The following is a 16,362-nucleotide window of genomic DNA, read 5'->3' as shown; positions in this document are numbered from 1 at the left end:
CCAGATATTTAAAAAAAAAATTCTGTGCCTGACAGAAAGAAGATTCATTAGCATAAAATAAGGGAAATAAGTCGTTTTTGATTGTTCTTGGTCCGTCCTGACAAACGTTGATATGTAGGCAATGTTTGCAGGCACTTTGCAATCATGATGGTGCTGTACAAGCCGTTCATAATCTGTACCTCTTATGTTATTGCTTAAAGAGCAGAAAGTTATTGAGCGTTGAAATAAACAGAACTGCATTTGACAAAGTTTAGAGATCTTTAAAGAATTGATTTTAGTTTTTGCCTGTTTGCTCTGTTTAGAGAGGTTCCTGAAGCTCCTCAAAAAGTTAACCTGACCAGAAAAGAACTCAGGTGATTCTGTGTCTTTATGCCTTCCTCAACGCAGATTAAGCATTATCAAACATAGACTTCACTTATTATATTCCCACAGCCTCTGCAGATCTACTTGTTGAATTACTTCTTGCAACTTTGTTGAAATGAATCACCTTTAACTGTTTTCTTTTATTGTGATTTCAATGGGTTTTCCTTTCAAGTCTATTATACAGTGACTTGCCAAAGTATCAATATTGTATTGTCACCAGCTAGCACTACCTAATACAAATCAAACCAATTATGCTTGCATGATAACATATATTAATGACAAATTTAGGATTTGTGAATTTTAGATCATTATTTTAATTGTTAATCAAACTTTCATAGGGACTGACAGCAACTTTCTTGAAATCCTAAAATGGAAAGGCTACAGTGCGACAATTTGGCAAATTGTTATTGAAAAAGCAGCAAAGAAAAATTTATGGAAGGTAAGCAACACTTCAAGTAACACTGATTCAAATGGAAACTTGTCTGAACCAAATATTTGAATAAGCACCTTTTTAATATATTGTAGAAAGCAAATCATGGCATTTTAAAGCACAGAAGTAAGCCATTCAGCCTTCGTACCTATGTAGCTGCTCTGTTAGAACTATCTAATCAGTCTAATTCCTGTTAGCATAAGATTTCAATGAAGCTGTTGAACATTTGAAGTCGGGAGGGTCATAGATTCAATAATACAACGTATGCATTAGTCAAGATTTCTGGTAGACAAGGGAGTCGAGGTCTATGGCAGAAATACAAGCAAGTGAAGTTGAGGTGACACCCTGAAACTTCAAATAATCCAGTGGCAAAGTGGGTTCAAATGGCCACCTGCCTTCTCCTAAGCCCTGTTCTTGATCAGACATGTTAATGGTCATACCTAGAAACTGCACCTGATCGTTTGGGGATAGAAGCATGTTATGATTACAAGCTTACGAACTTACATTTTTAAGAATCCAAACACTCCTTACAAATTGTCCTTGTTTATCCATTTCTCTCACTTTCTAAATAACAGTCCACATATTTTTGTATTTCATTATTATACAAAGTTAAAACTGTGAGGGGAAGTATCTAGTCAATAATTTTAATTTTATTTACTTGTCAAGATTTTTTTGTGTTGCACTAGAAATTTTGGTATAGTCCTTTTTAATATATAATTGATGCTTGAGGTACTCAGCAGCATTGTGGAGAGGGAAGCAGAGATAACATTTCAGGTGGGTACAATTAAGAAGGATGATATGTAATCAGATGTTTTCCTACTCTGAATTAGTTTTCTAAACGCTGTTAGGCCATGACAGGACTCATTAAATTGCTTAATAACATTGATTTGTACGTTCAAGGCTAAACTTGGTCAAATAGTCCAATCAATAAAGTGTCAACCTGGCAGACCAGGTTAGTTTTACAATCAGTTCCATATGCGGCCATTTCCTTCGATCATTTGAAAGCTTTTTTTCAAATAGTTCATGACTTTCCACAATTCTGTAATCTGCTTCTACTACTGTTTCTGGTAAAGCAATGCATATCCTGATAAATAATCCTGCATTGGAAAAAAAGATACTACCCTTTATTCTTTTTAACGAGGGTTACATTTGTAGCCTCTAAATACCAGATAGTGAAATAGCTTTCCCGTTTTAATTTATTAAAATCTTCAATAGTTTGACCACTTCTATTAAATCTCCATTTTGTTTTCTCTGTTTTAATGAACAGAAATGCAATTTCTGTTCATAACCAAAGCCCCTCAAATCTGCTAATTTTCTTATACTCACTTGTGGACGCTGGTTGCTGGGACAGACTTTATTGCTAATCCCTAACTGATCTTGAGAAGGTGCTGATGAGCTGTCTTCTTGAACTGCTGAAGACCATGTGCTATTGTCTCAGTAATTTATTTCTGCAACTTCCTCATGGCATTTCCCTTTCTCGTGATGCAATTTACATTGAATTGTGAGGACTGGTTGCAGTAATGTGGTGTCTATAACCTTGATTGCAGATGTGTTATTGATAGTCTAATTGTAATGTATTAATAATTTAATGATAAATGTGCTTGAAAGGGTAGGCTATGTGCTGCTTCTCCTTCTTCCTTCTTGGTGAAGACAAAAAGAAACACTTGTATTATGAAAGGAATAAACAGAAACATATCTCCATGGTTATATTAAGTGATACGGTAATTAATTTGTCGGGTTTATTGGGAACTGACTTCATATTTTTTATACCTTTTCCTTCTTAGGCTCTTTATATTGTTCTATGTGATTTGAAACTGATGCCTGGAAATGAATACAGCGCTGCACAAATCTCCCTTAAAGAACTGTTTGTGGTATGTATTTCAATGTGGAATTTATCACTGGAAATGTATTATGCTTGCTGATTTTGTTTCATGTAGCTTTACTTGAAAGAAGTAAGGGAATTTCTTTTATATTTTAAAAAAAACTCAACATGATCTGATGTGGCAGCAGAAAAAAAAATTGCATTTGTATAGCACCTCTCATGACCATAGGACATCTCAAAGCATTTTGCAGCCAAGTAATTACTTCTGAAGTATTGTCACCATTGAAGTATGGAAAACAACCAAGTTGAAGACAGCAAACTCTCACAAATGCTAGTATAATAATGATCAAGAAATCTGTTTCTAGAACGTTGACTGTGGGATAAATATTGACCAGGTTAAGGTATAGAGATCTCTACATTTGTTATGGGTCTCTCTTCACTGGAGTTTAGAAAGATGAGAAGGGATATGATTGAAATGTTTACCACCCTCTGAGTGAAAAGATTCACTCTCATCTCATTCCCTTACTTTGACACTTTGCTTCCTGGTTCTAGACCCCTAGCCTTCCTGCATCTATTCTGCTGATTTCCTGTGAGACATTTGTACATTTGATTGAAATAATCTTTCTCCTCTGGAATTTTGAAAATTTAGGCCCAGCCTATTTTAAACTTGCCCTGGGGGACAATTCCACCCATTCTAAGAATTACTTTAGTCGCACCCCTCTTGGCAAATGGTGACCATAATTGCACAAATTATTCAAGGCAACTGAAAGAGCTGGAGAAACTTGGCAAAGCTGACACCAGGCTAAAATGTAGATAAATTTGAGGTGACTCACTGGCAGATAAAACAAAAAGAGTATTTCTTCAATGATAAGAGGTTGGAAAGTGTCAGACTTCATAGCAACCTTGGTGTTCTTGTTTATGAGCCACTGAAAGTTGATCTGTAAATACAGCAAATGATTAAGATGTTCAGTGGCATATTGGCCCTTATTACAAGACATTTTGAGGCAAGATTTAAAGATGTCTTTCTTCAATTATACATGTGAAGGGAATAATACCAGAGTTGGAGAAATAGAATAAAGACAGAAAAGTGCTAGAGAAACTCGGCTGAATCTTCATTTCTAAAGACATGTGGTTTGAGAAGATAGCCTGGAGTTCCTGTTCAATTGTGTTGGTTTCCTTTGCTAAAATTAGTTTGATGGGCACAAAACTATCACTGAATTTTAAACCTATGCTTGCATTTAACACATCCTAACTTGAGTTTTATGTTCATTTGGTGTATTAGCTTTAAAAGCTTTGAAAGCCTTCCCTATTGCAACATAGGTCATGGTCCTAAGATGAATTAATCATCTTTGGGAGGTTCTGCTAATAATCCTTAGTTTTCAGCCTTCAATGAGGGTGCTTTTGGATGCATGAGCACCAACTTTCTGTTGTGCAATTTCTCTGTATACCTGATGAACAAAGTTTGCTAAAACTGTTGGATTCTTTTTAACCTTGACTCCTTGTCCCATACTGAATTTATTTTGGGTATCAAAAGTCTCTGGAAATTAATTTTTTCCATCTGTTTTAACCAAAGTATTTTCACTTTTGTTCATAAGTTTGCTTGAAAAGTTTATGTTCAAATGCTTCTTTTTCCCCTTTTATTTCTTTCCCCCCATTTTCCCCCAGAATTTTCTTCCTATGTGTAGACCATTCCAATACAGAGATTGGATAACACAGCTGTTGCGTACCTTAGTGTCTCATGGTGTAAAGCTTGAAAGCATTGGACCATTCCCACTTCATTCCATCCTCAAACTTGCCATAAGGACCAGTAAGTAACTCTATTTTTAATAAACCTGTTTCATTAAAGTTATTCATTGCAGGTGTTGGCCTTGTCTTAGTGGTGGCACTTCTACATTTCACTTCGAAGATCACGGGCTCAACACTTTTGTAAAGAGATACGCATGTGATTTAGGTTGACAGTCTGAGTGAAATTTCCGTAACCAGAGAAGAAATTACCCAGTTTGTCAAACTGTCTTTGGTTTAAAAAGGCCTGTTGTTTGTTGTGTATAGGCTGGGCTGGGATTGAATCAGGCATATTGATCCCAGAAGCAGACCATATTTGCCACTGGGGTTGGCGTTTTCAGAGCTGAGGCAGGCTGGTTAGAAGATCCAACTCCATTCTCTGCGCCTTCATCAATATTATCTTAGTAGCAGTTAGGTTTTCGATGCCTCACCCAACCACTTTCTCCCTGTGCGAACTCCAGGCATTCTTTGCCTCTTTCATGTACTCCATCACCCTTCCATGCCCATTCAGAGAATCCACTCAGTACAGAGTCAATTCACCTAAGTCTGGCAGTTATTGAAAAGCTGAGAAAAAGAACACTCATTGAGAAATCTTCTTTGAATACACACTGCTGCTCCTCCAACCTTATTAAACATTCATCATGTCAGATAATTACAGCGTCAGTAACAGAAACTTCAAACATTTCGCATTTCATAATCCTGTTGTTTGTGAAACTTTGCTGTGTGTAAATTAAATACCCACTTCGTTATGCAATAGTCACTGAACTTCAAAATACATGTTGATTATGAAGTATTCCTGGAAGTCCTGAAGTTGTTGAAAATGTGGGTAAATGCAATTTCTTCCCTTGTTTCAAATACAGTGAACTTTCTTGAGGTTGGACTTTCTTATTAATATTTACATTCTATAGTGTGTCTGCTGCCTAGGCCTGTACCAGACCATTTATCTGAGATGATTTATGGATCACATGTCCATTTCATTGCTAATTACATTCAATATATACCGGTCTCCATCTCTGCTTCACTTAATCGGAAGTTGAATCCTTCATTCCTTTTTTTTGTTCCTTCCTATGTTTGACTATTCCATTGCTATTTTGGATGGCCTCCTATCTTTCACACTGAATAAACTTCAATGTATTAACTCTACAGCCCACATCCTTAAACTCACTTCTGTCTAGAACATAGAACATTACAGCGCAGTACAGGCCCTTTGGCCCTCGATGTTGCGCTGCCCTGTCATACTAATCTGAAGCCCATCCCACCTACACTATTCCACGTACATTCATTTGCCTGTCCAATGCCGACTTAAATGCACTTAAACTTGGCGGATGCAGGCAAAGCATTCCATACCCTTACTACTCTCTGAGTAAAGAAACTACCTCTGACTTGTACCTATCTCCACTCACTTTAAAGTTGTGTCCCCTCATTTTTGTTGTCCCCCATACTTGGAAAAAGGCTCTCCCTGTCCACCCTATCTAACCCTCTGATTATCTTGTATGTCTCTATTAAGTCACCTCTCAACCCCCTTCTCTCTAACGAGAACAGCCTCATGGCCTTCAGCCTTTCCTCGTAAGACATTCCTTCCATATCAGGCAACATCCGAGTAAATCTCCTTTGTACCCTTTCCAAAGCATCCACATCCTCCTTATAATGCGGTCACCAGAATTGTACACAATAGTCCAAGTGCGGCCGTACCAGAGCTTTGTACAGCTGCAGCATAACCTGGTTCCGGAACTTGATCCCTCCTATTAAAAAGGCCAAAATATTGTATGTCGTCTTAACAACCCTGTCAATCTGGGTGGCAAATTTCAGGGATCTGTGTACATGGACACCGAGATCTCTCTGCTCATCTGCACTCTCAAGATCTTATCATTAGCCCAGTACTTTGCATTCCGATTACTCCGGCCAAAGTGTATCACCTCACACTTGTCCACATTAAACTCCATTTGCCCCTCTCAGCCCAGCTCTGCATCCTATCTATGTCTCTCTGCAACCTACTACATCCTTCGTCACTATCCACAACTCCACCGACCTTAGTGTCATCTGCAAATTTACTAACGCACCCTTCTAAGCCCTCATCCAGGTCATTTATAAAAATGACGAACAGCAGTGGACCCAACACTGACCCTTGCGGTACGCCGCCAGTAACTGGAAACTAGTTCCCTCAACAGTCCCCCAGGAAAATATTGGCTCAGGGTCTATGTCATCAAATTCCTGATCAAGAGCTTATATCCGAAATGTCAATTCTTCTGCTCCTTGAATGCTGGCTGACCTGTGCTTTGCCAGCACCACACTTTTGACTCAGGGTCTACGTCCCCACAAGTTTAAAAGTTTTAAACCTTGCTTTCAAATGCTTTCCATAGTCTCGCCCTATCCTATCTCTCTAACACCCTCTGGCACTTCACACAACGTAGACATCAGCATTCTTCCAATTCCAGCCTTTTGTGTATTTCAGCAATAGTGCCTGTGCCTTCTGCCATCTTCCTCTTTTATGATGCTTCTTGTAACTATCTCTTTTGCCAATTTTGGTGACATCTCCTGTGTGGCTTGGTATTTGATTGTACTGATCCTCTGATGCACCTTGGGATGGTGTCCGGAGGCGCTATATAAATGCAATTTGTCCGTATACATTGCATGTGTTGATGTGATTAATGTAGCCTAAATGAAATATATGCGCTGTCGGTGAGAGACAACAAATGTGCAATTAGGTGGTGCCTTTTATTTCACATGTTAATTGACAGTCAAAGATGTGCTTTCAAAGCATAGTTACAAATTTGTTTATTTTGCTTCTGTTTGAGCCGTTTCTTGTGGGTGTAAACTAATGAAGTTAGTATCGGTAGCATTTCGTCCAAGGAAGTAGCAACACAACAAGGACATATTTGCCAATGCAGCAAATATTCAGTAGACTGATCCCAGAAATTAGGAAAAGTTGAGCAGACTAAGCCTGGAGTTGAAAAGAAGGAGAGATGTTCAAATTAAAAATCAGGAAATTCATTTGGGGCTTAATAGAGTAGCTGCCGAGAAAATGTTTCCTGTGGCTGGGGACTGACTTGGGTCACAGTCTCAGAATGAGGGTATCAGCCACGTAGGGCTGAGATGAGGATAACTTCCTTCAATCAAAGTATCTGAGTTTTTTCTGTCCAGTGGAGCTGTGAATGATGATTGAAGGTTATGTTTAAGACAGAGGCTGGTAGCCTTTTTGGTTCAAAGCAAGTTAAGGGATACAAGGACAGTGTAGGAAGGTGGAGTCGGGGTAGAAAATTTGCCACACTTGTATTGAATGCCAGAGCAAATGGGAAGAGGCAAATCACCGCCACCTGCACCTTTCATGTTTTTATGTCATTTGCAGATAAGATGATTAGAGAGATGAGATTGGATGCTCTGCTGCTGTGTGCACTAATCTATTTCTTACATTTTAGATGACAGGAAACTTCTTAAATGGATTTTCTCACGAAAACCATATCTACAGGATACAGTTAACCAACAGGATGACAATGGGTATTCCCTTCTACATGTTGTGGCTTCCTGGCAGAATGGGTTGGATGGATATACTCATAAGTGTAAGTGAACAGGTGTTGAAGAATCAACACATTTTTTTACTCTTCTAATTCTTCTTTCAGTTATCTCTGATACTGTGGCAGGTTGTGGTCCATACTCAACTCTCCGTTCAGATATTTATGGTGAAGGTCCTGTTTAAAATGGTATGACACCTCCTCTTGTGGTATGGAGGAAGCTATTACTGCTGCTGCTGAAAGGATGTTCAGGATTGCAGGGGTCTCAGCTCTCTGTGATTGCAGGGCAGAGGAGTATGGCTTTCAGTAATCATGTACACCCATGTCCACATACCTCAGCCCTTATCCAGTCCCTCAATCAGACACATTGTCTTCAATTGAGTGGACTCCTCCTCCAGCTGACAAGCTGCCACAGGGTTTGACCTTTCAGGGCATGGTGCCTGGTGACAGAATCCCAGCACTGGCATGCCCTGCCCCAGAAATGGTCCTTAATTGGCCATTCGGAGGTGTAAGTTGGCAGCTGGACAGGAGGATCAACCACAGACTTTCTCATTCACAACTTAATTCAGTTGTGATGTGGAGGTGTCAATGTTGGACAGGGACGGACACAGTCAGAATTCGCACAACACCAGGTTATAGTACAGCAGGTTTGTTTGAAATCATAAGCTTTCGGAGCGCTGTGTTACTTCTGACTTAATTCAGCTGGAGAGGAGGATCAATTGCGGACCTTCCCTCCCAGACTTAATTCTATGGGGAGGGCGAAAAGCTTTGGGCACACCACCACTCTTCCTAGAATCCTTCCTGCCACCATAAGGAGCAGAGGATTCTAACCTGAAATGGTGTCTTCCTCTGACTATTTTTTGCTTGACAACGATCTGCCAAGATCACATTTTCTTCATAGTTGCCCTGACTGCACTTAAATTCTACATTACAAAATAAATTAAATTTTCCTCTGGTGCCCAGTGGTAGAAAGTAGATACTACCTCAGTTTTACTTTTAGCTTATGTAAACAAACCAGATTCTCCTCCCTGTCTCACTGAAATCAAGTTACCATTTCAACCAACAGATCCACTGTATTAAGACTTCAAATTCCAAAAGTAAAGTAAAACTGCAACATGGCAATGAAGCTAGTTTTACAATCTTGTTCTGTTCCCAGCCAATCTAGAAAGATCCTCTGAAAATACCTTGGGTCCCTTTCTATAATATGTTCCATTATATTTGTATAATTTATGATAACATAAGGCCTGTCTTGAAACCTGAAATTTCCACTTCAGTGAAAAACTGCTATTGTCATGATGCTACAGAACTGATCTTCTGAAGAAAGCACATTTATATGAAACTTTTAAGTTCTGAGGCAAAATTTGCCCAAGAGGTGACTCAGTGTACCAAATTATCAGGCTGTTGTGGCTGGCTTCTTGAGTACTGTTGTAATGCGTTGGAGTCTTAGCCATCCTGCCTTTGCATTCAGCTTTTTTATTCAGTTCCCTTAAGATTAGTATTAGATCTGCTTTCTCCACTTTTTCAGGTAATACACAGTTCCCCATTTACTTTCTGCTTCCTCTGGCATTACATTTAAGTTTGTGTCTTCTCCTTGCCTGTTTTCTTCAAGCAGGGAGAGTTTCCCCTTATTGTGTCAAACACCATTATTATTTTGGATGTATTTATTAAATTGCCCCTTGAACTTCTTTGTCCTAAGGAGAAAAGTCTTCCTTCCTTTAAACTTTCCTTGGAATGGAAATTTTCATCCTGCAAATTTCTTTTAAACTCCGATGAAGGTGTCCAACCTGATTTTAAAAATGAGCTTATTTTTGTTTAAGTAAGACGTTTAGGAATGTTTCAGTAGGCATCTCAATGTTTTTATTTGAAGAGCAAACCTTGGAGTTTAATCTACACTCTTGACAGGAAAAATACACCATTAAGCTCTTTATAATAAATAAATTAATTGGTTTTGTGCATCAGAATTCTATTTCTTCAACACCACTAAAACAGATATATTTCTTTAAAGGATTCTATGATATGGAACTGACAATTAGAGTGAGTTTTTATTGTGAGAATGATTGGGGAGAGTTAAGCATTGAGAAAAACTGCTAATTAACTTCCTGTGCCCCAAATGAGTTTCAGGACAATACTTGTCAATGTATCCCTTCTGGCTGGGTCTAACTCTAATGTTGATTGTACTGACCTACCTGATGAATCTCCAGTGCATTGTGCACATACACTGCTTTTTATGACTAGCTTTCCAAATGATATTCAGTATGCTGTAATGAGAGGGTGAATGCAGTGAGAACATTTCCTCTTGTGGGAAAGAGCAAATTAGAGGCCCTTAATATGATAGTCACCAAGAACTTCAGTTGATAATTCTGAAGAAACTCCTTTGTTTGAACAATGAAGAAAATATGGAATTCACTATCATAAGGAGTAGATGAAATTTTGAATATTGATGCATGAAAGAGGAAGCTCAGTAATTGTATGAAGGAGAACAGAATAGAGAGAGAGATAAAATTATAGATTTAAATGAGGAAAGATGGGAGGAGGCTGAAATAGAACATAAATATTTGCGTGGACTGGTTGGGCTGAATGCCTTGTATCTGTGTTTTATTTCCTACACATTCCCCTTTGATCTCTTAGTTCAAATCAAGTCCTTGCAGATGGGTTTAAAATCTTGTATCGGTTATTGAAGAAATTTTCTGTGAGGTTTTGTGCAAACTGATCTTGGCCAGTGTCCTAATAAGCATTGAGAAAATGCTTGGCACTTGTTAGGAGTATCAATAGGAGGTCACTGTGGAGTTTTTTTTTAAATTGAAAATTTATCTCTTGACTTTTCTTCTGAGTTGGGTGCTGAGGTAAGCTGTTAGAGCTAAACAGAAAGAGCTTTTATCTGGAGTGCAATGTATCCTGGCTGAGGATATCTGAAATATACAGGTTCTGTTCTCCAGGACTAATTTTGCATGTCAAAAACTCTGGGTACTCAGTGGAATTACTTTTGTCAGGTGTGATTTAAAGGATTTTGTAGTTTGGAGTTGATGTAATATTCCTTTATCCTGTCAGGTACAGTTTTTGGAACCCAGAGGCAATATTTCAGAAATGCTTACTGTTTCCAATCTCTTGTTCTTTTCATCATAGTTCAGACTGAAGATGTGCGTTATCTCCTACAATTAGGAGCTGATCTCAATATTCATGATAATAGGAACAAGGTTCCAATTTACTACCTAAAGAAACACAAAAACTTTAAAGCAGTTGATTTCATCAATAAACATTATTCAGCAATGGAGACAGATGCAGCATCCCAAGGTACAAAATTGTTAAATACCTCCTATCTTCCACACAAATTACTTGTAAGCGCAATTTGGAATTTTCAATCTTTTACAAAAAATTATATTTGTGTAGAATCAGCAAACCAGATGGAGGAGGGTAAATCTGCTAGTGGTGCTGTTACATTTGAAGAGGCTGTCGAGCAGTTTGTACAATTCTGCAACTCAGAAAGAGAGGACTCTTGTAAAAACTTGATGGCCCAAACCGAAGTCCAGGTGTTTCTACAACAGCTGTCTACCATGACAGGTAGGACTTCCTTTTTAAATATAAACTAAGCATGACACTAAACAAACTAAACTGAATTACAATCTTTTTTAATCTAATATTTAAACTTTGTGACTGTGGGAAATTCAGAACCTATAGCAACTAGGATAAGCAGATTAAATTCTCTTGCTCTGTTATTTCACACTTTCTCTTCCATGTTTTATAAAATTTTGGTGGCTGAAGCTAGGATTATTGACTGTTTTTATCTGGCAAGAATTTTGATTTTAAGAAACTTCAGGAGTGAGTTCCCAGTGATCTGGCCCTATCTTTGTAATTGTGAAATCCTGGATCTGCTAGCAAGAATAGGGGCTTGGAATGTTCGCGGACCTGCTAAGAATCCATTCATGTGATGGCAGAAGTTTTAATATCGTGCTGCTGTAGAACCTACTGATAATTCAAGTAAACCTTTATTCCTGAATTATGAGATTGGCTTTCAAGGTCAGCACTTATTGCCCCATCTCTAATTGCTCATGAGAAGGCGGTGGTGAGGTGCTTTCTTCAACTGCTGCATTCCATGTGGTGCAAGTATATCATAGCACTTATAGGGAGGGAATTCCAAGATTTTGACCCAGCAACAGTGAAGGAATGATGGCACAATTCCACATCAAGATGGCATGTTATTTGGAGGGGAACTTACTAGAGTTGCTGTTTCCAAGTGTCTGCTGCCTTGTCATTATAAGTGATAAGCGTTCATGGGTTTGGAAGTTGCTGTTAACAACGATTTCATCATGAGTTGGCTGAAGTGTATCATGTAGATGGTATGCACCACTGTTCACTATACATCAATGGTGGAGAGAGTCTGTTTTTAAGGCAACAGATAAATGTAATTCTTTGAAAGTATCTGTACAAATGAGCAAACTAACCCATTTATTGTAGTATCACCCTATCTAACCCTCCAGTCGTGCAAAAAGTAAGATTTATTACTGTGATATTTAAATAAGTAGAGAGCTGGGAAGAACCTTATTCAAATCCACAGAGCACAACCTAGTTGGATATATGATTTGGAGATGCCGGTGTTGGACTGGGTTGTACAAAGTTAAAAATCACACAACACCAGGTTATAGTCCAACAGGTTTAATTGGAAACACACTAGCTTTCGGAGCGACACTCCTTCATCAGGTGATTGTGGAGGGCTCGATCGTAACACAGAATTTATAGCAAAAAATTATAGCAAAAATAACACTGCAAATTTTTGCTATAAATTCTGTGTTACGATCGAGCCCTCCACAATCACCTGATGAAGGAGCGTCACTCCGAAAGCTAGCATGCTTCCAATTAAACCTGTTGGGCTACAACCTGGTGTTGTGTGATTTTTAACTTAGTTGGATATACTCTGGCTGTTGGATTTAACTATATGGTATCATGGAAGTATTGTGCTGATGAGTCTATTGACTCAGCCTTAATGTCCTTATCAACAGAGCATTCACAGCCCTCAGAACTGTGGGTTCAAAGATACTCTGAACACCTTGAATAAAACCAAATTCAGCTCATCTCTATCCTAAATGGTTAACCCCCTTTTTCCTGAGACAGTGCCCCTTTTTCTAGATTCCCATGCAAGGGAAACAACCAATCTGCACCTCCCCTGCCAAAAACACACTGAACATCCGATATTTCGAATAGATCATGTCTCATTGACCTAAATTCCAGAAAACATTGGTCCATTTTATTCACCTCCCAACTACTATGGAACTGACACTTTGCCTAATGTATTTTGATCTTGCAATAGCTGCATTTTGTTTCTTATTTCCAGTTGAATAGCGTTTATGTTGTTTTGCAGAGATTAACACGGCCATTTTACAGAATATTGAGTGCAAGGTTGCAAGCAGCTTAATCAAAGAGCTTCTTCGCCGTCATAAGTGGCATGATACTTTGCTGTTACTGACTGGGTGTTGCAATGAAAAGCAAAGCAAACAACCAGTTCTGAAATGTGACCTCTCTGATCTGGATCTTTGCACTGTCACTCGTAATCTTGACCAACATGAGAATAGAGAATGGCTTCTGCAGAATTTAATGGACTATGGAGGTAGGTTAAGCTGCAGGCATAGTTTTATTCTATAGCTTTCTGCATTAGAACTTTGATAAATATTCAAAGTTATTAGTTGATTATAAAATGCATTGAACATCCTAACATCATAAAAAAGCCAATATAAACTTAAGTGTCTTTCCTTTCTAACTTTTCCACTGCATTTACTAATCCAGTCTTGCATTTGTTTTTGCAGCTTCTCCCTGTGGAGTTAGCACTAAAGAAAGTCCAATATGCCTGTCTTTGAAAAAAGAGGATTTTGTACTTGTGCATCTGTTTTTGATCAATGGAGCGAAACCGCAGGATCTTTCACTCACTCCAGGCGACACACCTCTGCATGCAGCAGTTTGTATTGTTCTCGACAAGAAAGGTCTCACTACTAATGCTAACTTACTATTAAGTCTACTTCACAAGAATTATGAAAACAAACTTTTCATCACTTCTGATAAAATGCAGAAATACATTTAAAGGAATTTAAACCACATTGTGTTTGACAAAGTACCAAATTGAGGTTCATGCAGGCTTAAAGACAGAAAGCACCTGAGGTGTAGTGAATAGTTATTTTTAAAATTAGAAGATTATGGACAGTGATGTTCTCCAAGGGTCAGCATTAAGATCCCTGCCTCTTTTCTTGCATATAAACAAGTTGGATAAGTTCTGAGTAAAGTTTTGCAATTGTCTGATGAAACCATATTTGGAAGTGTGTATTAAGAACGGTATACTAATGACATTGATCACGCTGCCCATAAAGGTATTGGAAGCAGAGACAGTCAGTAATTTCAGGTGGAAATTGGACAGGTATTTATGAAGAAAATAGTAGTGCTTACAGGCGTAGGGCTGAGTGAATTGCAACCAGCACAGATTCGAGTGTTCGACTGGCCTCGTTCAGTGCTATAATGATTCTGTTACCTGAATGCAGATGTTTTGAAAACGTGAGAATTGCCTTCTTGCTATCTATCAAAAAATTCTACAGTTAAATTATTGTGTATGTTTAATTGTTTGCAGTGATAATATTTTGTTTCTTGCTTGATTTTACAATTCAGAATTGACTAGATTTGCATTTACTGCCCTCTACTTCTAAACACTCATGTCCCTGAAATTTGGTTGCAGAGTTACTCTGGTGGAGAACACGCTGAATCTCTGCCATTTTTCTCAAGGTTCTGCTGGTCTAGCCTAAACTACCAAATAAAAACCTCTGGAACCTTATATTTTTGCTTCCATTGGAGAAACTCTTTGATTTAAAGAGATGTAAATATGGTCCCTGAACATTTTCTCAGAGCGAAATCCAGCAATATTTCAAAATGAATGAACTGATTATACTAAGACCTCCACTTTTTTGAAGTATGCAAGACATGTCAGATATTGGTATGTTATTGCATGCTTTGATTGCTTTTCAATATCTGGGATTTCACTGTTATTCTTACCTCTTCTCCTCCCTCTCAGAGCCATGTTGGAGTTCTCATTATCTTTCCCTTCTGCCCTCTGTATTCAATGATTATTTTCCACCATTTTTGCTGATGCCACAGTGACATAACTATCAAACATACCTTCCCCCTGAGCTGCTCTTTTAGCATTCTGTGGAGTCCATTCCTTTCATAATACCCTAGTCTACTCCTCGGACATCACCAGCAGACCTAATGCACTTCCTACTACACTTTTCTCTGCAATTGAAGTTGTAGTACCTGATCTTTTACCTCCTGCCTTCTCACTGTCCAAGGTCTCAACACTCCTTCTGAGTGAAATAGTGATTTGTTCCTACCTCTTTCAATTGAATGTACTGTAACTTGCATGCACAAATGCAGATTGGGTGAACTGTTTGCAGAAGACGTTGTTCAGTTTATAAGCACAGCCCTAAGCTTCTGGTTGCTTGTCATTTTAATCCTCTAGTTTCCTCTCAAGCCACCCTTCTGTCTATAGCCTGCTACAGTACTCCAGTGAATCTGAGCATAGCTCAAGGAGTAACATTATATCTTTCACTTAAGCACTCTACAGCTTTCCAGAGTACACATTGAGTTCAATAACTTTCAATCATAACTACTGCTTCCATCACCTTCTGTTCTTTTTCTTTCATTTTGCTGTGTTAGCCATGATCCCTTCATGTCACATTCAGATGGTTTTATGCTGCAATTCATGTCTTATTTGTGCATAGCGTTTATTCCCAATATTCGTTACAATTTTGTTTGAACGCCGTTTTGTTGTTTGTTTTGTTTTGTTGTTTAATCTCCTGAGGTCTTAACCCTGTCACAGAACTTCTCATCTGTTCTTTTTGGCACCAGCTCTCTTGCACCGGTTTAATAACTCATTCATTTCCATTTGTCTTCTGTTCTGATGACTTGAAATGTTAACTCTGTATTTCTCTGCACAGCTACTGCCTGACTTACTGAGTATTTCCAGCATTCTCTGTTTTTATTTCAGACTTCCAACATCTGGGGAATTTATCTTTTGTGTAGAAAGGGCCGAACTTGGTTCACACCACAAAAGTGTGACTACATTCAGAAAAATTCATTTTCCTACTATGCATTTAATAAGATATTTCAAATCTTGTTTCTGGGGAATTTTTCATCACAGTCCCAGGACACGTTTAACCCTTGAATTTATATCAAGAAAGACTGAACATTAAATCAAAAAACTAACTCGGGGAAATTGTTCATGGCATTACCTTACCTACCAGCTCACTAGATTCCTGCTTTCAATCAAAAATTGATGTATTATTTCACCATATTCTTGTTAACTCTCTTTAAAAACAGTATGGGAAAGTTTACCCCCTCCCATTCACAACCATCCGGCCCACTCTTCCATAAATTATTTGTGGTATAAGTCGTAGCACTGTCTGGAAGAAATAGGAAGGATGTTGACT

At 38.3% G+C, this 16,362-nt stretch overlaps 1 protein-coding gene across 2 annotated transcripts in view; it reads left to right on the top strand.

Moving 5' to 3' along the window:
* LOC132812112 (TPR and ankyrin repeat-containing protein 1-like) overlaps window positions 1–16,362 on the top strand; it is an 82,847-nt gene that overhangs the window by 32,648 nt on the left and 33,837 nt on the right. Inside the window, exons 2-10 of one of the 2 annotated variants that reach the window (XM_060822895.1) lie at window positions 303–353; window positions 702–802; window positions 2,578–2,664; window positions 4,281–4,422; window positions 7,814–7,954; window positions 11,030–11,197; window positions 11,294–11,464; window positions 13,260–13,505; window positions 13,702–13,875. In XM_060822895.1, coding sequence (XP_060678878.1) covers window positions 2,611–2,664; window positions 4,281–4,422; window positions 7,814–7,954; window positions 11,030–11,197; window positions 11,294–11,464; window positions 13,260–13,505; window positions 13,702–13,875 — 1,096 coding nt within the window. In that variant the 5' untranslated portion in view covers window positions 303–353; window positions 702–802; window positions 2,578–2,610. The remainder of the gene's footprint in view (window positions 1–302; window positions 354–701; window positions 803–2,577; window positions 2,665–4,280; window positions 4,423–7,813; window positions 7,955–11,029; window positions 11,198–11,293; window positions 11,465–13,259; window positions 13,506–13,701; window positions 13,876–16,362) is intronic. The other variant, XM_060822894.1, reaches the window with a different exon arrangement.

Source organism: Hemiscyllium ocellatum, chromosome 4, assembly GCF_020745735.1.
Source record: "Hemiscyllium ocellatum isolate sHemOce1 chromosome 4, sHemOce1.pat.X.cur, whole genome shotgun sequence".
Taxonomy (NCBI): domain Eukaryota; kingdom Metazoa; phylum Chordata; class Chondrichthyes; order Orectolobiformes; family Hemiscylliidae; genus Hemiscyllium; species Hemiscyllium ocellatum.
This window is presented reverse-complemented; position numbering and strand designations above follow the sequence as displayed.